This window comes from Myotis nattereri (assembly GCF_964212035.1).
Source record: "Myotis nattereri genome assembly, chromosome: 11".
In the NCBI taxonomy this organism is placed as follows: domain Eukaryota; kingdom Metazoa; phylum Chordata; class Mammalia; order Chiroptera; family Vespertilionidae; genus Myotis; species Myotis nattereri.
The window spans coordinates 37,476,365-37,498,648 of record NC_138086.1 but is presented as its reverse complement, the minus strand read 5'-3'; the positions used below and the strand labels follow the sequence as shown (position 1 = coordinate 37,498,648).

The following is a 22,284-nucleotide window of genomic DNA, read 5'->3' as shown; positions in this document are numbered from 1 at the left end:
TTGTTAGGTAAACAAGGATTAAAGAGCAAATCACCTGGATTACTTGCCAAAAGTTCTCCATAGAACACCCTACTCAACTCTAAATACTTATAATGATCTTGGCTTTGCTGATAATCCTCTCACCTGATAAATATGGGAAACAGACACAGAAACTGAAATATGACCTATGTGCACAATCACTCACTAAACAGAATAAAATGATTGGGTTCAATGTTGAGTAACAATTTGTTGACCTGTGGGCTTAATTATAATAAAGATTACATTTGTATATATAGCCAAAGCCATGCATCTGTTAGTAGACATTGCCATGGACATTAGGAAAGCTGATGTAGATATGAACATCTTCAAGATTTTACTAATGTGCACAGGTTTGTTTAACTTCGGATATTTCCATTGCGTGGGGGTGAGGGGGAAAGATCTACCAAAGGACTTGTATGCATGCATATAAGCATAAGTGATGGATGTGGACAACAGGAGGTGAGGGTGAGGGCAGGATTGGGGGGATGAGGGGACATTGGAGGGATAAGGACACATTTGTAATATCTTATTCAATAAAGGGGAAAAAAAGAAACTTAAGTTTACTTGTAAATTAAGGAATTTGAATTCCTGTTGTGATCCTTTTTCACTCATGGAATACTATTCTCTCATTCTCAGTTTCTTTATGGGTGCACATTTGTGTGTTTAAATACAGAACAAAAGCTCATTACATAATCTTGTATTGTTTCAAACAGAATTTTACTTTTGGTCTGTTTTTTTTTTCTTTAGGGTCTTCTTAAAGTAATTTGCTATATAAAATCTTCATTTATAACAAAATGTCATATCAAATATTATTTATTAATATAAGGCTATTTTTAAATATTGGGCTTTTTAATATAATTTATATTTCCTTTCAGTCAAACTACATACTCTGGGAGTGAGTTATAGTATATGCCTATTTCTGCTTTTTGCTTTAGAGGTACAGCATAACACAATTTACAATGAGTCACAATTTAACCAAAAACAGAGCCTCTTTTCTTTCTAATAAGAGAAAAAGCAATGAAAATAAGTAAATAAATGCAGAAAGTAGGTTGCACTGATTTCTTTCAGCTAGCATTTTAAATTATAATACAACAAACTTTGACATGAAAAATATAACTTATGTGAGCATGCAAAACAATTTGACTGAAATGATCAGTAAAGTAAAGGAAGAAATTAATGAAACTGGCTTTTAACTGAAATAACCATTCTACATAGAAGTTGTTCATGAAAGAATGAAAGAAAGATGTAGGAAATCTGAGATCTCAATTTGTTCTTTCAAATTTGTTCTGTACAACACACAAAAATATTGAAATATGAGTTAAAGAAAAAATATTGACTTGGTTTTAGATGAAAGTTTTTTCAAAATCATAAATACCTGTGAATTTAACTTATAAGGACAAATATATGGAATAATTATTAATAAAGCTGTTCATTTTTAATTTTAACGTGGTTTTACTTAAAAGTCTCTCTGTTATTTCCTCAGCACTTTCATACACTGCAGCAGAAATTCAGTTATTAATTAACCCAATAAATTTGCCTGAAAACATGCGTCCTGGTACTCAACTAAGTCGAGCTTATGATAAGGACGTTGTTGGAAAAGCAGATGCCTACCGCTTTCTGAATAAAACAAAGGACTTTATCATCGATGCAAGTAAATACATTTTGACATTTTAATTTTTATACTTATTACTTTTAAGATTCAGACTTGAAAAAATATTTAAATTAAAACGAAGCATTTTTTTTTTTTTTGTAATTCTGGGTTAAAACCTATTGCAGGTAGTTATATAAACAATTTGTAAAGGCGCTTCCCATTAGTACCGTACTCCACATTCCTGATATCCCAACATTGCTACAAATATTTCTTGAAAAAAGAAAAATTATTATGCATGAATTTGGCATGAGAGTCACCCTATTCTTTTCAAGCAAAATAAATGTTTTTCAATAATAGGAAAGATGATCCAGGATATATATTTTTGTACTAACGTCAAAAAAATAATAAGCATAATGCAACAAATTTACATGAAAAATATAGCTTATGTGAAGATGCAAAACAAATTGACTCAAATGATCAATAAATTAAAACAGAAAATTCATGAAACTGGTCAAGGGAATTAAAATGTTTGTGCAAAGGAAGATGACATTAGTCAGTTCGAACAGGGAATATGTTGTGCTTGGTGTTCCCCACAGCACCCTGTGTCTAACCAGGTGTTTTGCACAGCAGGGCCTCGGTGGGTTTAAAGGAAAAAAGCAATTGCATATTTCAGTTAAAACCAAAATCCAAAAAGCTCTGTTTTAACAATCAATAATCCAACCAAATCCAGTTACAAGCACAAATGTGTTCCTGAATTCCTCTGAAATAGAGCCCACCTATTTTCTTAAGTGGGTGTTTTCTGCTCAGATTATGATTTCTATTGAGGTATATAATTAGACGTTCATTCTAAACGAAGACCTAAGATAGCATAACTTTTGTCCATGTTTCAGATAGTCATCATAATGTGTATGTATTTTTGTGTGTGTGTTATGCTTAGGAAATGTTAAAATATTGTCCAACTTATTTTTTTGCAAATTAAACAAAATGGTTTTGCAAACAAGAATAGACAGCATTTTGTCTCATTGTCTGCCCAGTGTTGCTTCACTTGAACACTTGGCTTGTGGTTCAGCACAGTCCCACACTCAGAATAAACCCAACTTTCCTCAGAAGTCAATTCTAAGCTCAGTGAACTCACTTGCTCCCTTTCCTCTCAGTGCCTAGGACTATACCCTAAATCTACAAATTCCAAATATCTGAGCAACCCTAGACCCTCTGTTACCTCACAAGAAGGGCCAAGATACTGGAAACCTTCCTTTGATGGGAGAGTTTCTGATTCCTTGTGGTCAGAAAGCAATAATGTCCACCTCCTCAGGCTCTCTCATTGCTGCCTTTTGGACCTAAGACTTTTTGTTTTTCTATTTGAGGTCTGCTGGGAGTGATACCACAGACCTTGGCCCAAATCCCAGAAGAATCCCCCATTCTCTTTGCACACTGGTTCCTTAATAATGTGAAAATGTCTGAATCTAATTACATGAAGAATTTGTACCCACTTAAATTCCCTGTTTCTCATATATTTGTTATCCTTGATCATTGCTTAAGATGAAAGCTCCCTGCAAATATATATTTATCCTCTTGTCTCTTCTCATCTTTATACTATTCCAAGCTTCCTCTCCCATAACCTAATCTCACATTCTTGTTGCATTCTTATATCTTTCAATTATAGTCTATGAAATCCCCATTATGTGGCAAACACATACGTAAACAAGCAAACCTCTCCTGTGGCATTTCTCTACCTCTTACTTTAATTAAAATTTGTTGTAGTGTGGAACAACCACAGCACGCCTCCAGCTGATGTTACTCATTCACCCACACGTCTCATATCTCTGGATCAGTTAGTTTGTGGGAAGTCGGCATTCTTCTGACTTCCCAAGCTGATTCCTGACCATTACTCTGATCCCCTTGCTCATTTTGAGGATATTTGGTTCCTTACAAAACATGCCAATCACTCCCTCTCTAGCCCTGGGGACTTGAATATATTATTTATACTGTTTCTCCCTATCTCAGTTCTGCCACCTTTTCTTAGGTTACTTCAGTATTCACATAATGGCCCATCCAGCATCTTCAATCCCTCTACCTTACCTAGTGTCAGTTCCTGTCCCTAAATCCCTGTGACTTTAAAAACTACTTTTATCCACACACCCTCAATGCTGCAATCAGAACCTCATCAGTACCTAGAACAATTCTTCTTCTCTACTATTAATCTCAGACCTCTCCTATACTTTCTTCAGCTTTTTATTCCATTTTTCCCTACTATGCTGTTTTGTCGATATCATGAAGGCCACAAATTCATTGATTTTTTTAATTCTATCATTGACCTCTTCTCTTTTCTTTTCTATCCAGTATTATGACCTATCTTTCAACCCTTCCTTGACAATATCCTCAGATAATTTGCTGGTTGTTCTATAAATTTTACCTAGCAAAACTCCAACATGAAATAGAACAAATAGTTGATGTTGCCTATTATACCTGGGCTGATGAGTTTTGTTAGAGAAATCACATAAATCAGTATATTAACACTAAATTTCACTTGGCCAAATATACTTTCTGGTAATCCTTCTAAATTTCTCTAGTTATATCTCTTTTTAATTTGTCAACTTGGCTATTTTAAATTTTCTCCAATCTCATTTCAAATCTCCTACTCACCTAAAATCTCTTCTTTCTGTGGGACTCTGCAAAGATCATGTCTTTTTTTCTCCTTTATTCCTCTCCACCTGACCAACTCCTACACATTATCAGGCATTAGTCAGAAATAATTTCCTCTGGGAAGTAATTTTAGCATCCATCCTGCTTCCAACATTAGGTAAAATGTCCTTCTTCGTATTTTTAAATCACTCTTTAGCAATTTTTCCCTTCAAGTTGAATCTCTTAAGCAAAATGACTATGCCTACTTCAATTGTTTGACGTCTTGATTATGTATCTGTGTATATGTTCCTACATTAAAAGATTCTTGATTGTGTTTCTAATTCTTCTCCCAACTCCTCAAATCTACATGCCCCCTATGTCAGTGTTTTGAAGCTTCATAACAAACCATTCCAAAATATAACTACTTAAAATGATGAGTTTTATTTTTTCATAATTCTGTGAATTGGATTAATTATTTTTCTGCTTGGCTTTTCTAGTTTTGCTTGAGTTCACTGATAAGGCTGAATTCCAAAAGTTTTCACATCTGTTTCAAAGGAAAGTGCATGACAACTTCTGAAACCTAGTCTATCAAATTCTAGCCCCTCATAAATCTAACTAATTCTATCAAATCACAAGTTTTTTAATACATTGTCAAGACTTACCCTGGGACTCTCCTTCCCTTATATCCTTTACACCAAAGATGAGGGCTAAAAATATCTTGCTTGGATAAAGGGGTCAAGGGAGACTCACAGGATTACTCAATAAAGTTTTAGTCCCATTAATCTGACTGGAGGAGACCTATTAGGAAACATTAGAACAGTGGTCGGCAAACTGTGGCTCACGAGCCACATGCGGCTCTTTGGCCCCTTGAGTTTGGCTCTTCCAAAGCCTTAGGAGTACCCTAATTAAGTTAGTAACAATGTACTACCTATATAGTTTAAGTTTAAAAAATTTGGCTCTCAAAAGAAATTTCAATCGTTGTACTGTTGATATTTGGCTCTGTTGACTAATGAGTTTGCCGACCACTGCATTAGAATAACCACCCAGTGGTTGAACCTATTAATATTCCCTCTAGGTTTGATCCACTACTACACTTTGAGATTGTTTATTGTCCTATTTGGGAAGGGATATACAAGCTCTACTTCAATTAGAAAGAAGTTCAATATTGGGTTGTTCTTGTTTCTTGTTATGATTTTGCTTGACTAATCAATATAATTTTTAAACCTTTTATTTATTTTTAAATGTTTTTAAATTGATTTCAGAGAGGAAGGGAGAGGAAGAGAGAAATAAAAACATCAGTGAGAGAGAATCATCAATCAGTTGTCTCCTGCACATCTGCCACTGGGGACTGAGCTAGCAACCTGGGCATGTGCCCTGACAGGAATTAAACTGTTCAGGGGTTGATACTCAACCACTGAGCCACACCAGCTGGGCATTTATTCAATATAATTTTTTTAAATGTTGCAAAAAAAATTTTTTTTTAATTGCCCTGACCGGAAATCGAACCCAGGACCCTTCAGTCCGCAGGCCGACGCTCTATCCACTGAGCAACACCGGCCAGGGCTCAAAAATTTAAAGTAAGTCTTATTTGTTACAGAGAAACTTTTTTGTCTATATTGAATCCATTTGCTAAGATCAGTTAGTATATATTTTTAAAAGAGTTGCCTATAGATAAGAGTGATTTTCCCAGAATTAGAGATAATATTTGCCCCCTCTAATACAATAGCCTTTGTGACTCAGAGCTTTCTAAGAATATCACAAATATTTCATTAATTCTAAGAGATATTTTTGTTAGATATTAATGACTATCTTTTAAAATGCCCACAATTTTAACTGTACAACAAAATACTATTTTTATTAGTATCTGTGTTATTCTCCCCTTTACCTATACTTTCTTTTCTTGTCTTTACTTAAAAGAGTTAATTATTTTACACCCAGGTCTTAGGCTAACCCAGCAAGGAATTGGCTGCATTTACAGTAAATAGCATGTAAAAGTACCTTTTTGGAGGCACCATGCCTCCTTTGATAATAAAGACATCTTTGTGGTAAGATGTCTGCTCAAAATTATACCAAACCTATTATATGATTTCAGGTAAACTCACAATAATTAATGAATTTGGATATAAACAAACACCTTTTTTTTTTTTACGGTTAATAAAAAGTAGATATATATTGTGATCACAATATGATGTTTGTCACTTATAGTCTCTAATCTTTGGAAATGGTTTTCAATGAAAATGTTTGAAAACAAAATACAGCTTACTAAAAATAGGTCTAAACTAACATTAAAAATAAGTCAACTATTAGTGTTTTTTATGTATTTTCATATTTTAAATCTTCTCTTGGGAGGTAGCAAAAATAAAAATGGGTAATTCTAAAATCTTTCAAGACTCAAAAAATATGTTTCTATATATTTATGTGAATTATCATTCGTGAATTATCTGTTTACTAGGTTCTGGGATAATCACGTCTACCAAAATTTTTAATTATGAAACGGACCCTAGAAGGTTTCTATTGATAGTTGATACTGGAGGGCTTGTGAGACATGTTCTGACCATTAATATCATTAATGTTCCGGAACCTCCAGACTGTACTGCTGACCCCCGGTTTGCTTTAGGCACAGGTATGATACATAATTCTCTTATAATTTACTTTTAACAGCTATCGATAATGAATGAGACTAGGCACATGTCTCTAGTTGGAAACACTAGTGATTTTTAGTATGTACCTAATGTGTGTTTATATAAATATACCAAAATATGTGCAGCTATTCATGCATGTAAGAAAACATATACTATCTCTATCAAACTGTTTGGAAAAAAATATATTTGCCAGATAGAAATTCTCACTCTGCCATTAAGAGATTAGAGAGCAAATAAATTAAAAACAGCAATAGAGATTCTTCTAAAGACGTGTAAAATATGTGAGGCAGTAGAGAAAAAAATAAAAGGCTTTGACAACTTTGTACATAAATTTAAATGTTTACTTATGAAAATGTCACAAAGAATATTTGACTTTAATACCCTTAAGGTTCAAAGGGTATTTTCATACTATAACAGTAAATAATGTGTGGGTTTGTGTATGGGGGTTGATCAAGTCAGCGACATAAGGGAAGCTTCCTCTAAAGAATTGACAATATTGTAGGTACAAACTCTTATTTTAGTAAATAAGCAAGAAGAGAGGGAACAGTGTTTTATGTAGAAGGAACTGTATGTACAAATGCCTAGAGGCACATAAAATGTAAAATTGGAACTTCTACCATGATTACAAAGGAGGGAGCACTATGTAAGTAATATAATTCAAAATAATTGTTGAAAGGTAATATGGGTATTTTAAGAATGTTGGTCTTTGTTCTAAGGGTGTGGTAATCCTTTTAAATATTTTAAGCAGTTAAGTATTTTCAATAGATTCATCTGGTGAGAGTAGAGCAAGATTGGAAGGAAACAAACTTAGAGGAGGTGTCAAAAGATTTTGTAAAGAGCCAGATGGCAAATATTTGGGGTTTTGAAAGCTAAAAGGTAAAATCAAAGACATTATTTATGCAGTATTTATATAGCAATGTAGGAAAAAAGTTTATATAAATTTTTATTGACAAAATTTTAAACATATAAATGGTAACAATTGGCTATAATTTTGTAATAGAGGTATCAGTAAATAGTTTTCCTTGTCAGCTAAGAAATGAGCCACTTAGGATCTTATTTTTGTTGTAGCCTAATTTAAATTTATTTTTGTGAATAAAATCATTTATCTTTAAATTTTTTCTCCTTGACCAATGTTCTCCTGCCAAAAGGGAATATTGTGATGAGTTCTCAGTCTTATAATTCTTATGTACATCATGTTCTTTTATGACACCTACAGTGACTTTTTATCAAAAACACAATGCTTTGCCACATAATTCAGTACCAATTAATCCATACTCAATCATGCTTTAAAAGTGCAGCATTCAAAATTCACATTTCTCTTTTTGTTTAGCCATGATAGGTAGGCATGGTAATACATAAAAACATGAATGGGAAGAAGAGAATCCAGGAAAGGAGAATGAAGAAGCAGCTCTGACAGAGGGAAGGAGGGAGAAAGAGAGAAACGTCGATGGCTGCTGAAAAAGAGAGAGGAAGGGAGAGAGATAGAGAGTTAGAAACATTAATGGGGAGAAACCAAGATGGCGGCATAGGTAAACACCGGAGTTTGCTACCTCGAACAACCACTTCAAAAATACAACTAAAAGACGGAACGGACATCATCCAGAACCACAGGAAGGCTGGCTGAGTGGAAATTCTACAACTAGAAGGAAAGAGAAAAGCATACCGAGACTCAGAGGAGGCGCAGTGCGGAAGTAAAATACTAAGGTGCGGAGGTGCATGTGGAGTGGGTTGGCGGCTGAGGGCGCGGTTGTCGGTTTCAATCGGGAGGAAGTCTCAGGCTCTGAGCTCCAATTCTGGGCGAGTCTCTGTGGACCCAGGCTCATACGGGAGAAGCAGGACTGTCTGGCATCGGTCGGAACCCGAGGGCAGCTTTCTTTCCGAGGGGCTTGCAGCGATTACCGGGACACTGAGAAGCAGAGCCTCTGAGGGCAAGATTGAGAGCAGCCATAACTGCTAGTCCCGCCCTGTTGATCCCGTGGGACCCGCCCAGCCCAAGCCCTGCAGGGAGGCTTTTGCTGGATAGCCGCAGGCAAAGGCTAGATTAGCACCTCCCTAGAGATCCAGGAGCCAGGAAACCCAGAGGTCAGAGTGGAACCATCTAGTTTGCAGCTCCCTAGAAACATAAAGGACACACTCAGGAGGCAGACTCAGTGAGCACCAAAGCCCCACTGAAGCAAGCTTGACCCAGAAGGGTGTCTCCAGCAAAAAAGTTCTCCCACCGTAGACACAGCTGATTCTCACAGCCAATTGGCCTGGAGGTCAATTCCTCCCAGTGATAACTACAACAATCAAGGCTTAACTACAATAAGACTGTGCACAAAGCCCACAAAGGGGTGCACCAAGAGTGTCCTCCTCAGGTAATTGGGGAGGCTGAACCACTGGGACCTAGAGGACACTCAGCACAGAAAACCACTATATCAACACAGGGAAGCATAAAAAATGCTGAGACAAAGAAACAGGACACAAATGACAGAAATGGAGGAAAGCAAACTGCTGGATATAGAGTTCAAAACCACACTTTTAAGGTCTTTAAAGAACTGTCTAGAAGCCACCGATAAATTTAGTTAGGCCCTCAAAAAGACTGGTGAGACTGCCGATAAATGTAGTGAGATCTTCTAGAAATCTAGTGAGACCCTCGATGTTGTGATAAAGAACCAACTAGAAATTAAGCATACACTGACTGAAATAAAGAATATTATACAGACTCCCAACAGCAGACCAGAGGATCACTAGAATCAAGTCAAAGATTTGAAATATGAAGAAGCAAAAAATACCCAACCGGGAAAGCAAAATGAAAAAAGAATCCAAAAATGCGAAGATAGTGTAAGGAGCCTCTGGGACAGCTTCAAGCATACCAACATCCAAATTATAGGGGTGCCAGAAGAAGAGAGAGAGCAAGATATTGAAAACCTATTTGAAGAAATAATGACAGAAAACTTCCCCTACCTGGTGAAAGAAATAGACTTCCCAGTCCAGGAAGCACAGAGAACCCCAAACAAAAGGAATCCAAAGAGGGCCACACCAAGACACATCATAATTAAAATGCCAAGAGCAAAAGACAAAGAGAGTATCCTAAAAGCAGCAAGAGAAAGAAAGTCCGTTAGCTACAAGGGAGGACCCATACGACTGTCAGCTGATTTCTCAATAGAAACTTTGCAGGCCAGAAGGGAGTGGCAAGAATATTCAAAGTGATGAATACCCAGAACCTACAACCAAGATTACTTTATCCAGCAAAACTATCATTCAGAATTGAAGGTCAGATAAAGAGCTTCACAGATAAGGAAAAGCTAAAGGAGATCATCACCACCAAACCAGTATTAAATGAAATGCTGAAAGGTATCCTTTAAGAAGAGGAAGAAGAAGAAAAAGGTAAAGATACAAATTATGAACAACAAATACGCATCTATCAACAAGTGAATCTAAAAATCAAGTGAATAAATAATCTGATGAGCGGTATGAACTGGTGATTGTAATAGAATCAGGGACATGGAAAGGGAATGGACTGACTATTCTTGGGGAGGAAAGGGGTGTGGGGGTGTGGGAAGAGATTGGACAATAATCGTGCACCTATGGATGAGGACAGTGGGTGGGGAGTGAGGGCGGAGGGTGGGGTGGGAACTGGGTGGAGGGGAGTTATGGTGGGAAAAGAGAGGAACCAATGTAATAATCTGAACAATAAAGATTTAATTAAAAAAAAAAAAGAAACGTCAATGAGAGAGAAACATCGATCAGCAGCCTCCTGCACACCCCCCCTGGGGATGTGCTCGCAGCCCAGGTACATGACCCTGACTGGAATCCAACCTGGGACCCTTCAGGCGGTAAGCCAACGCTCTATCCACTGAGCCAAACAAGTTAGGGCATGGACTGAATGTTCTTGAGCATCTCCAGGAAAGCCTGCGGGGATGGTGCGTCCACATTCTGGAAGGTGTTCTGGACTCTGCTGTACAGGACGAAGCGTTTCTCCTCTCGCCAGATGAACCCGAAGTGGTTCTCATCGAACAAGATGAAGACTCCAGGGAAGCTCTTGCGGTTGGATGAGCCAATTATGGCAAGAGTGTCCACGCCATAGAAACACATCCTGCAGGTTCCGGGGTAGTTCTGGCCTCTTGAGCGCACGCCCACAGGCAGAACAAACGGGACAGGCTGCTCCTCCCGAGCTGCAGCCCTGGACTCCCAGACGCTGGGCTGGGCAGGGCTCTTCCAGCCAAGGCCCTCGCTTTCCTCAGTCCCGTCTTCTTGCTGTTGCTGCTGCCGCTCCCGGATCACCTGCTCCTCAATCTCCTGGACCACGCGGGAGAGCTCGTTGAAGTTGCTGAAGATCTCGCCATCTCGCAGCTGGATGCGGCGCATGAGGTGGATCTCTAATGTCTTCTTGGAGTCTCCCGTGATATCGGTGACCCGGGCATACTTCCCATGGAAGCTGAGCATGGCAATCTTTAGGCCAAAGTCATCTAAGTAGTATTGGAAGAGGCCTGGCCTATGAGGTCCTCTGGGTGGCTCGGCGGGAGGTAGAGGCGGCGGTAGGGCAGGCAGTCATACCGCTCTCTGTCCTCCCGTATCAGCGCGCCCGCACCATTCATCCCTAAGACTCGCTGTTCAATCCTTTCGGTGGTATGTCTGGTTGCAGTGGGTGGTGAACCTGTCCTTCTGAATCAGCACCTGGCGGCGGTGGGGCCTGCTGTGGAGGCCTTCCATGCACTCCACCGTGGCTGACTTCCTCTCCGTCAGGCGAATTCTGAACACGGGCTTGAAATGTATGGGGCCACCCACCCACATGGGTGTGCAAGGAAGGCCTGTATTTCCAACCAGTAATGCATAAGCCGTCCACCACGACATTCACTAGTGTTCTATAGCTACGATCTAGCTGCCACAATCCCAAAATGTTTCTGTACGGGAACAGCTTCGTATAGACTTCTCCATAAGACATACCGATCATCTCCAGGTTCTGCAAGTTTTCACGAACGCCAAACTCCTCCCGGTAGCGCCGTCTCCAGATGCTGTCAATGTGCAGGGTTGGTGGAATTTGGTGCAGGCCTCGGCCAGGCTGGGCACGTCGGTGGCGGGAACCCAGGCGAAGATCTCCACCAGCATCTCCACCGGCAGGTCCTGCAGCGAGCAGTGCGGGGGCAGCGGGGGCAGCGGGGGCGGCGTGGGGCTCGCGATTCCTCCACTCCCCGCACAGCACCGCGCTGCCGCGTCCCCCTCGAGGTGCTTTTCTGCTGGGGCCGGCTTGCCATCTGCCGCTGCCATCTCAGCTGGGCGCTGGTGCTTCTGAGGACACCTACATCCCTGCGAAGAGCCCATTCAGCAGAGGCAACAGCCATACCTCCACAGGTAACAGCCACAACAGCCTGGGCCTGTGCACCTCAGCCAGGCTTTAAGCTGGCTCGTCCCGGCCACGCCCCCAGGGCCTAGCCACGCCCCCTCGGAGAGGTGCCAATTGTAGGACTTTACCTTTTTTTGAATTAAATCTTTATTGTTCGGAAAAAAACGAAAACAAAAACATGAATGATAGGTCGGCCTGGCAATAAGTAATAAGTACTCTCAATGCTGTGATGACTGGATTAATGCAATTTACAGTACAATATGTGAAATAATGAGAGCACCACATAAGGTCTCTATCTCTATTACTAAACTGCCACCATACTAAGAATGCAGCAATAGACAATATGCAAACAAGTGGGTTTACATATGTATGTTTTCTAGTACACTTAAACACTGAAATTTGAATTCCATGTAAATTTATTCTTTCATTTTTTTTTTTACCGTTTATAAATGTAAAAACCATTTTTAGCATAAAGACCATATAGAAACAGGCAGCAATACAAATTTGGTTCATGGGTGGTAGTTTGAAGACCCATGGAATAGGGAGAGGAAGTGTAATTATCAGGTTATTTCAGTAATCCAGGCAAGGAATAGTATAGTTTGACCTAGGAAGGTTATGGAGATAAAGATAAAAGAATAGTATGGAGATACTTAAATAGTAAATGAACCTGCTATTAAGTTAATGTAAGGAAAAGCAGAAAATGGAGATTTCTGATTTATATAAGTGGTTTGGAGATCCTCAGTTAAGCTATCTAGAAATAGACCAAATTTGGAGAAAAAAATTATGAGTTCATTCTTGAACATCTTGTGTTTGATATGTCTTTGTTATTCAAAGGAGAGATTTAAGTAAGCAGTTGAGCTCAGAGGTCTTGCCTAAGGTTAGAACTGTTTTTTAATTGAAACCATGGATTTGGATGAGATTATTCAGCTAGTGAGTAGAGAATTAGAAGAAAGGAGGGCATAGGGCCAAACCTTGAGGAACTCCTACACTCAATGATGTGAGGAAGAAACTCAGCCAGCCAAGGAGATTAAGGAACAGCTAAACTGGTGGTGGAAAAAAAAGAGTTATATCCTGAATGGCAGAGGAAGAGTGTTGAAAGAGGGTGCCAGTGGTTAGTAGACTTGAATTCTAGACTCAAGTAAGATGAGGTATTAAAATGTTCATTGCATTTGGTTAGTGATATGGGGATAGTGATAACTAATGAGCCTACTGAGAACTATTTTATTGGTTTTACAGGAGTAGAAGCCAAAAAGAAGCAGACTTAGGAGTGAGATTGTGAAAATAAAAGCCATTTTTTAGGAAATTAGCATGTAAAATGGAGAGAAAGCAGTGACAAAATTGTATTGGATTAAAAGAGTTTTGGGGTAATGTTACAAACAAATGGGGAGAATACAGTTGACTGGGTGGTTGAAGATACATGATGAAGAAAGTAAGAGAGAAATGGTATCAAAGTTTAGGGGGAATCAATTAATCAAGCATTTATCATATCAACATTTACATACCAATCTTTACACTTTTATTTTTATATTTAGAAAATTCAAAATTCCATGAAGCTTTAAGTTTTCTCCTTTCCGATGGTACTTTCTAATTTCTGAAAAAGTGCTAGTGAAGTGAGGGTCCCAGGTTATTTAAGTGTGTGCCTGAAATAAATTTTCTTTATCATTGGTATTCAAATATATTATTTTGAAAGAATTCATCATTATCTCTTGATTTGAAAAAGTCATCGATAATATTTTTTTAAAAAACTATATAAAATAACTTTAAAATTATTACTTTGAAATTTGGACCATATAAAACAAAACAAATCATTCATTAAATTTAATTGCCATAATAAGTATCTTTTAAATTGATTGTAAAAGTAAATAGGATTTTTCTACATGCATCTCTATTATACTGTGCTAAAATATCACATTCTTTTTCTTAAAAAAGGACATTGATTACAAACAGAAATGTAATGTTTATTATGTTAATGCAAAAGTATTTTTTCTAATATTCACTGTTAAAGGCAATAATCTTTGATAACCATGTACAGTTATTTTTATAGCAAATGTACACACATACATATGTATACTTGTTCAATAATGATATTGGCTATGAATGTGCATAAGTAACTAGAATACCTGCATTGTTTTTGTTGTTGTTTGTCCTTTCCTCTTTATCAAGGAGAAATACTTTGAGCAACCTCTCCAGACTCTCCTGGGCTTGAAGCCCCCTTCTGTGTCATACTGAGGACCCTTGAGTCCTTGTTTTCCATTCCCAGTGTTGTCCAGGATATGAGGTGGTAAAAGTGTGCACTAAGGGATGGCCAAATAGGTTGGTGGACAACAGAGACAGAAGATTGTTAAATTGTTGATTAAGATTTGAAAAGCAGCCCTAGCTGGTTTGGCTCAGTAGATAGAGCATCAGCCATCCCAGTCAAGGGCACCTGCCCGGGTTGCAGGCTCAATCCCTAGTGGAGGCTCTGCAGGAGGCAGCTGATCAATGATTCTCATCATTGCTGTTTCTAGCTCTCTCTCCCTCTCCCTTCCTCTCTGAACTCAATAAAAATATATTTTTAAAAAAACACAATGATTTGAAAAGCAATCATGAGGCTTTGGTCTGATTTGAAGACTTAATGGTTGTCTAGGAACCTTGCCAAGTTTTATTTTCCCAGGCAATATTTTTAGAGGTACTCAGAAGTTTTAGAGCAAATCCTCTAGATTTGCAGTGATCTTTTTGTGCCAAGAGAAAAAGCAAGAGTCAACTGTGTAAACACCAAAGAAAAGTTAAGATGGACACTAAGTATCGATTGGGTCTGGCAGCATGGAGAAGGCCTTTGATGACTTCGCGAAGTTTCAGTGTTTGTAGTGGGGGCAGAGCTTGTAGCAGAGTGAACTAAAGACTTACTGGGAGGTGAAGAAATACACAAAACCCCCGCCTTGAAGGGCAGGATATAGACAGGGCCATAGTTAAAATTTGCTTGAAGCCAGGTACTTCTTTTTCTTTTTCTTTTTAATGGACATGCTAATGGAAATTAGACAGTAATGAGGGAGTATTTTGAAAATGAAAAATAAAGTCAGAGTCAAGTTCCTAAGGAAGTGGAAGAGGAGACACCTGCTAATGGACAGGTGTTATCATTAATGAATATCCTCCTTTCGTTGTAAGAGGGGAAAAGGTCCAGATGTTGGTGCTATCGGAGGAGTACACGAGTGGGATTCCTCCATTGTCAGTGGGAGAGGAGACACCTGCTAATGGACAGGTGTTATCATTAATGAATATCCTCCTTTCGTTGTAAGAGGAGGGGAAAGGTCCAGATGTTGGTGCTATCGGAGGAGTACACGAGTGGGATTCCTCCATTGTCAGTGGGAGAGGGGCTCTTGGGGAGCTGCTGAAACGAGCACTTTCAGAAACTCCCACTGGAGAATGAGGTATGGGTGGGAGACTTTATTTGCATGGAGTTACATTCCTCAGGTTGTGAAGTCCCATGCCCTTTAAACCAGTCCTGCAAAAGGAACAACTGTGGATTCGGCGAAGCCAAAAGGAAAGCCAGCCTCCAGAGCTTCTGTTCCATATTGCAGCCGGGTCCAGTTCAGCAGTCAGGCCAAATGAAAGCCCATCAGTCCATTATGAGGGCCCCACACAGCCAAGGGCTTCATGGGCACAGGCAGCAACAGGAGTCACAGGAGTGCAGCAGGCAGGAGAGGCAAGAGCCGAGAAAGAGAACTTCCTTTGCTTAGAAGTTTAAATATTTAGTTTTCAAGCCCTTGCAGCGGCCACACCTGTTCTGGCCACTGACTCGCTCCCAGCTGTGATTGACAGCCAGGTAAGCACTTCCCATGTCACACAGACCTTACTGGGCATTCATCTAAACTGCCTTTGTCCAGTCCTTCCCCCCTTTGATCGGCTGGGAATAGATTTGGCGAGTGTTAGATTAGCAAAGCTGTATAAAGGGCATGGCTATATTATTTAGTCTTCCCTTTACTCCTTTCCTGTTAAAAAATAACCAGATTAGAGATCTTACGGGAAAAGAAGAGCTATCACTAGTCTAAGTTTCTATTTATTCTGTACAGTATGAAGAGAGATCCCCTGTGGGAAGTAAGATAGAAGGGACAGGGGAAGAGATTTGGGGCAAAGGAGCAAGGTTTGAAATAATTGTTGTAGAAAGTTAAATAAACAGAACAGAGACTTGCTTAAGAGCACTGAGGGTCCTATACACTTATTCCTCTATTAATTTTCTTTGCATTAAATAGTTCAGGCTTATACAAAAGTATCACAAAATCTGACTTTTTTTAATGTTAAATAATGAAAAACAATTTAAACTCAATTTTCAGATTATTTGAGTCAAAGAAAAGTTATAGATGCCAGTGTATTTCTAACACATGTACTTCATTTATTGTTTTGTTTAAAAATATTTATCTTAAAAGCACTTTTATTTTAATTATGTCTTTGCCTTTAACAAAACAAAATTGGAAGATATGAAACTTGATTTTTTAACTTATGTATCTTGCAAGCATGGTACTTTCAACATAATAGAAGTTTTGATTCTTGTTTTTTTTGTTGTTTTTTTTCACATTGACTTATTCTTTCTGGCAGCAATTTTATATCACTCTTAGGTCTGTAGTTTGCTTTCCCTTATTCTTTTCCCAACAGCTTTTATGTGTTACCCTTTGCATAACACAAGGTCTCATGGTAGGATGGAAACTTGAGACATTATTTGCCAGGATTTATTAAACTTTTTTCCTTTCTTTAAAAAAAAACTTAACTTTATTATAAAGTTTGGTCACATTCTATCTTCAAGTTACACTGAGGGTAGGCTTTTGTGGAATTCTATTTCTTTTTTTTTTCAGTATGCTCTTTGAGAAAATATTGGGAGACATGCTTCTAGGCAGCTATCCTTATCTTTATTATTTTATTTTCTTCATCTCCAAATCTCCTGGTAACTCATTTTAAATGCAATTACATTAGAAAACATATCAATTAAATATAGTTGGGCAACTTGTTAAAATTTAAATTTGTTATAATATACTAGAGGCCCAGTGCACAAAATTCATGCACTCAGGGGTGGGGGGAGGGTCCCTCAGCCTGGCCTGTGTCCTCTCGGAGTCTGGGAGCCCTCAGGGGATGTCTGACTGCCGGCTTAGGACATCCTTAGCACTGCCACGGAGGCAGGAAAGGCTCCTGTCACTGCTGCTGCACTCGCCAGCCGTGAGCCCGGCTTCTGGCTGAGGTGCGCTCCCCCTGTAGGAGTGCATTGACCACCAGGGGGCAGCTCTTGCGTTGAGCAGGATCAGGCCTAAACTGGCTCTCTGACATCCCCTGAGGGGTCCCAGATTGCAAGAGGGCACTGACCAGCCCAAGGGACCCCACCGGTGCACAGCTGGTGTTGGAGAGGGATGTGGGAGGTGGGCCAGCCTGGGAGGAACCATGGCAGGGCTCCAGGGCGTGTCTGGCCCATCTCGCTCAGTCCCGATCAGCTGGACCCAGCAGCAAACTAACCTACCAGTTGGAGTGTCTGCCCCCTAGTGGTCAGTGCACGTCATAGCGAGAGATTGAGCGGCCTTAGCATATCATTAGCATATTATGCTTTGATTGCTTGAACAGACAACCGGATGACCAGACACTTAGCATATTAGGCTTTTATTATATAGGATAAATTTGGTCTTCAAGTATATGCAAGGAATACAAAATCTTAAAATGTCTTATTAATCAACTTGACTTACACTCTCAAACACATACTGTATGAACTGTAATAACACACACACACCACAAGAAAAAAAAACAAATTAAACAATTAACCTGAGTCTTTCCTCGTCAATCCACCCATATTATATGTGGTTTAGGTTTTTCACATGTGGTCAAGACTGTGGAAAGGAGATATGTGAGCGTTGTCTGCAAATGTATTTCTAAGAAAAAGCTCCTCCATGCATGGCAGATAAGGTCTAGAAACTGGAGCACTAGAATCTTTTGTGAGGCTACCCCTTTAGCTCCCCACAGGACAGTCTGTCAGCATATATGTCATGCTCCTCTTCTTTAAGCTATACTTGCCACAGACAGATCCAGGAAGTAAGAAAAAGCACTCTGTAGGTGCAGAAAAGATGATAGAAAGCCAAAGGAAAAACTATAAATATAATAAGAATATTTAGCTATCTTAAAGTATTATCTGAAACCCACCATACAATCTAAAATTAGTATTGCATCATATGCTTTAACTTTTTTTATGTAACATGTTAATTTTGGCTTCACAGCTACCTTAGAAATTGATGAGGACTACCCATTATTTCAGCCCATTTACAGAGTGACAGCCACAGATGAGGACTCTTCACATGGTGATAGATTGATGGTAAATGTGGATATTGTGGGAGATGTATATATCACTTTGGCATACAGCTCTATGCTTCGGATATATTTTTCAAGAGAAGTTAATACATTTAATTTGATCATTAGAGAGAGTATAATGAAGTTGATAACCACTATAATGAACTATTTGTGTTAGAAATAGCATTTATGGAAGATCTTTTTGTGATGTGTACAAGAAATTTATATGACTTTTAAGGGAGGTGGGCAGCTGGTTGAAAGACATCAATGCTGAGCTGAAACTGTGCTTTGACTTTTGGATGTTCTTGAGAACTGTTTCACTTCTCTAGCTATTTCAATGACACATGTGAATGTGATTATATTTTTTTTGATGTTTCAGTATCCTAATTACTAACTGTACTAGATTTGCTTTTCTCATAATTGATTCCTGGTTATAAAGTCTTTTAGAGATTTGGCAAAATAAAATAAACCTATAAAGCTCTATCTGGAGAATTTAGTGGTACGTTGGACTACAAAAGTCAGCATGCTTGGCTCTGCAGCTGTTCTCTTTAGACATGTATTGAGTTTACTACTTTTAATTTAGTAACTCACAGTATGAAGTAATGGAGCACTGAATCAGGGTGAAGTAATGGAGCTGTCAGGTGACTTGGGTCAAATAATGACTTTTCCAGTAACTAGCGATGTGATCCTTGGGAAGTCACTTAATCCCTCTCAGCCTTGACTTCCACAGTTAACCTTCAGTGAGATGTGGCTGTTGTCAGTCAAAGTATTCAAAATCCCTGCTCAAAAATATTTAGTTGTAGACCAGCCAATATCAAATTCATATTAAATTGTTAAGAAATATGAGACCCTTTCTATTAAGTAAGTCTTTCCAATAGATTAAAACAATAAGCTATAGTCCAGGTGAAAATTGTTACTACCAGTTGTGTCATTTGCAGCAATAGGATAGGGACCCAGCAGGTATTATTTTAAAAATTAGGGTTTTGAGAACTAGTAACATTGTTAAAGGTTAGAGCTTTATCCGATTTTTAAAATATGCAGATATAATTGAATTTTTCATTAACAAAAATTTTACCGCATTGCCAACTACATTTTTTCAGATACTTGTGTAAATATATATCTACTCTCACTTCTTCTCAGAGTTTATGGCAAATAACAGCTTGGGCATTGTTCTGTACACCAAAGAGGTTGCAGGTTCCATTCCCAGTCAGGGCACATACCTACATTGCAGGTTTGATCCCCAGTCAGGGTCCATGCAGGAGGCAACTGATCAATGTTTCTCTCTCACATCAATGTTTCCCTTTCTTCCTCTTTCTCTCAAGTCAATAAACATACATTCAGGTGAGGATTAAACAAATAATACTGAAAAAGATGTGATAAATTTAAAACTTCATATTCAACTATATTAATATTCAAAATTGGTTTATATCATAATTTCTGTTTTGCTTTCTAAATTTATGCATTTAAAAAAATCTCAGAAAAATCTGTATAGTGTTGTGCAGCTCTATAAAAATATATTTAAAAGTTTGTGTTAATATACTGAACAACTCTTGTTTCCTGTATTCTGCATCAGTATATGCTGGAGGTTTTAATACAAAATAGATCATAGAGAAAGAATAATTAGTGTGAAAATAGAAAACTATCTACATATTTGCTTTATCATTATATCCTAATGATCTCCCAAATACCTTCCCATTTATTTTGATGTGACTAATGCATATTTTAATTTTCTAGTACACCACTGAGACACAGTTATCTGGACCAAAAAAAGGAGCAAATTGTTTTGGAGTGGATCCTGTAAGTGGTATTGTTAGCTTGAGAGGCAATGATACCTTGGATTTTGATGCTGGATATCAAGTAATTAATATATTTATTTATTATTTTACACAGAGTGACAGATTTTTTTTTACAATGTTCACCTCTGCCTAAAAAATTAAACACATTATTATTTTAATGGGAAAGTAATATTTTGTGTGATTCTTTTATGAGAATTAGTGCAGTTCATCAAAGGTCTAGAGCAGTGGTTCTCAACCTTCCTAATGCCGCGACCCTTTAATACAGTTCCTCATGTTGTGGTGACCCCCAACCATAAAATTATTTTCTTTTTTTTTTCTTTTCTTTTTATTTTATTTTATTTTTTTAATTAAATCTTTATTGTTCAGATTATTACAGTTGTTCCTCTTTATTCCCCACATAGCTCTCCTCCGCCCGGTTCCCACCCCACCCTCTGCCCTTACCCCTCCCATTGTCCTCATCCATAGGTGTACGATTTTTGTCCAGTCTCTTCCTGCACCCCCACAACCCTTTCCCCCCAATAATTGTCAGTCCACTCCCTTTCTATGCCCCTGATTCTATTATATTCACCAGTTTACTCTGTTCATCAGATTTTTTATTCACTTGATTTTTAGATTCACTTGTTGGTAGATATGTATTTGCTGTTCATAATTTTTATCTTTACCTTTTTCTTCTTCCTCTTCTTAAAGAATACTTTCATATAATACTTTCAGCATTTCATATAATACTGGTTTGGTGGTGATGAACTCCTTTAGCTTTTCCTTATCTGTGAAGCTCTTTATCTGACCTTCAATTCTGAATGATAGCTTTGCTGGATAAAGTAATCTTGGTTGTAGGTTCTTACTATTCATCACTTTGAATATTTCTTGCCACTCCCTTCTGGCCTGCATAGTTTCTGGTGAGAAATCAGCTGACAGTCGTATGGGTATTCCCTTGTAGGTGACTGACTGTTTTTCTCTTGCTGCTTTTAAGATTCTCTCTTTGTCTTTTGCCTTTGGCATTTTAATTATGATATGTCTTGGTGTGGTACTCTTTGGATTCCTTTTGTTTGGGGTTCTCTGCGCTTCCTGGACTTGTAAGTCTATTTCTTTCACCAGGTAGGGGACGCTTTCTGTCATTATTTCTTCAAATAGGTTTTCAATATCTTGCTCTCTCTCTTCTTCTGGCACCCCTATAATTTGGATGTTGGTTTGCTTGAAGTTGTCCCAGAGGCTCCTTGCACTATCTTCATATTTTTGTATTCTTTTTTCTTTTTGCTTTTCTGGTTGGGTATTTTTTGCTTCTTCGTATTTCAAATCTTTGACTTGATTCTTGGTATCGTCTTGTCTGCTGTTGGATCTCTGTATAATATTCTTTATTTCAGCCAGTGTATGCTTAATTTCTAGTTGGTCTTTTTTCATAACCTCCAGGGTCTCACTAAATTTATCAGCGGTTTACAGAAAATTCTTGAAAACCTTATAACCGTGGTTTTGAACTCTATATCCAGTCGTTTGCTTTCCTTCATTTCTGTCATTTGTGTCCTGTTTCTTTGTCTCCACAATTTGGCTGCTTCCCTGTGTTGACAGAGTGGCTTTCTGTGCTAGGTGTCCTATAGGGCCCAGTGGCCCAGCCTCCCCAATTACCTGAGGTGGAAACTCTTGGTGCACCCCTTTGTGGGCTTTGTGCACAGTCTTGTTGTAGTTAAGCCTTGATTATTGTAGGTATCACTGGGAGGAATTGACCTCCAGGCCAATTGGCTGTGAGAATCAGCTGTGTTTATGGTATGAGAACTTTTGTGCTGGAGATACCCTTCTGGGGCAAGACTTGCTTCAGTGGGGCTTTGGTGCTCACTGAGTCTGCCCCCTGAGTGTGTCCCTTATGGATCTGAGGAGCTGTAATCTGGATGGTCCCACTCTGACCACTGGATACACTGGTCCTTGGATCTCTAAGGAAGTGCTAATTTAGCCTCTTCCTGAGGCTACCCAGCAGGAGCTACGAAGAGATCTGCAGATTCCTCT

General features: G+C 38.6%; 1 protein-coding gene and 1 pseudogene across 2 annotated transcripts in view; one reads left to right on the top strand and one right to left on the bottom strand.

The window, feature by feature from the left end:
- Positions 1-283: 283 nt before the first annotated feature.
- Positions 284-22,284, top strand: part of LOC308526758 (cadherin-related family member 4-like) — a gene marked incomplete at both ends in the record, with an annotated part of 103,985 nt that continues 81,984 nt past the window's right edge. The window contains 5 exons of the mRNA XM_081101991.1: positions 284-368; positions 1,502-1,669; positions 6,684-6,854; positions 18,424-18,518; positions 20,228-20,350. Of these exons, the coding sequence (XP_080958117.1) occupies positions 284-368; positions 1,502-1,669; positions 6,684-6,854; positions 18,424-18,518; positions 20,228-20,350 (642 nt within the window). The remainder of the gene's footprint in view (positions 369-1,501; positions 1,670-6,683; positions 6,855-18,423; positions 18,519-20,227; positions 20,351-22,284) is intronic.
- On the bottom strand, positions 10,726-12,177 carry LOC308527269 (F-box only protein 31-like; annotated as a pseudogene). Its single transcript has one exon. The product of its transcript is annotated as an F-box only protein 31-like (transcript).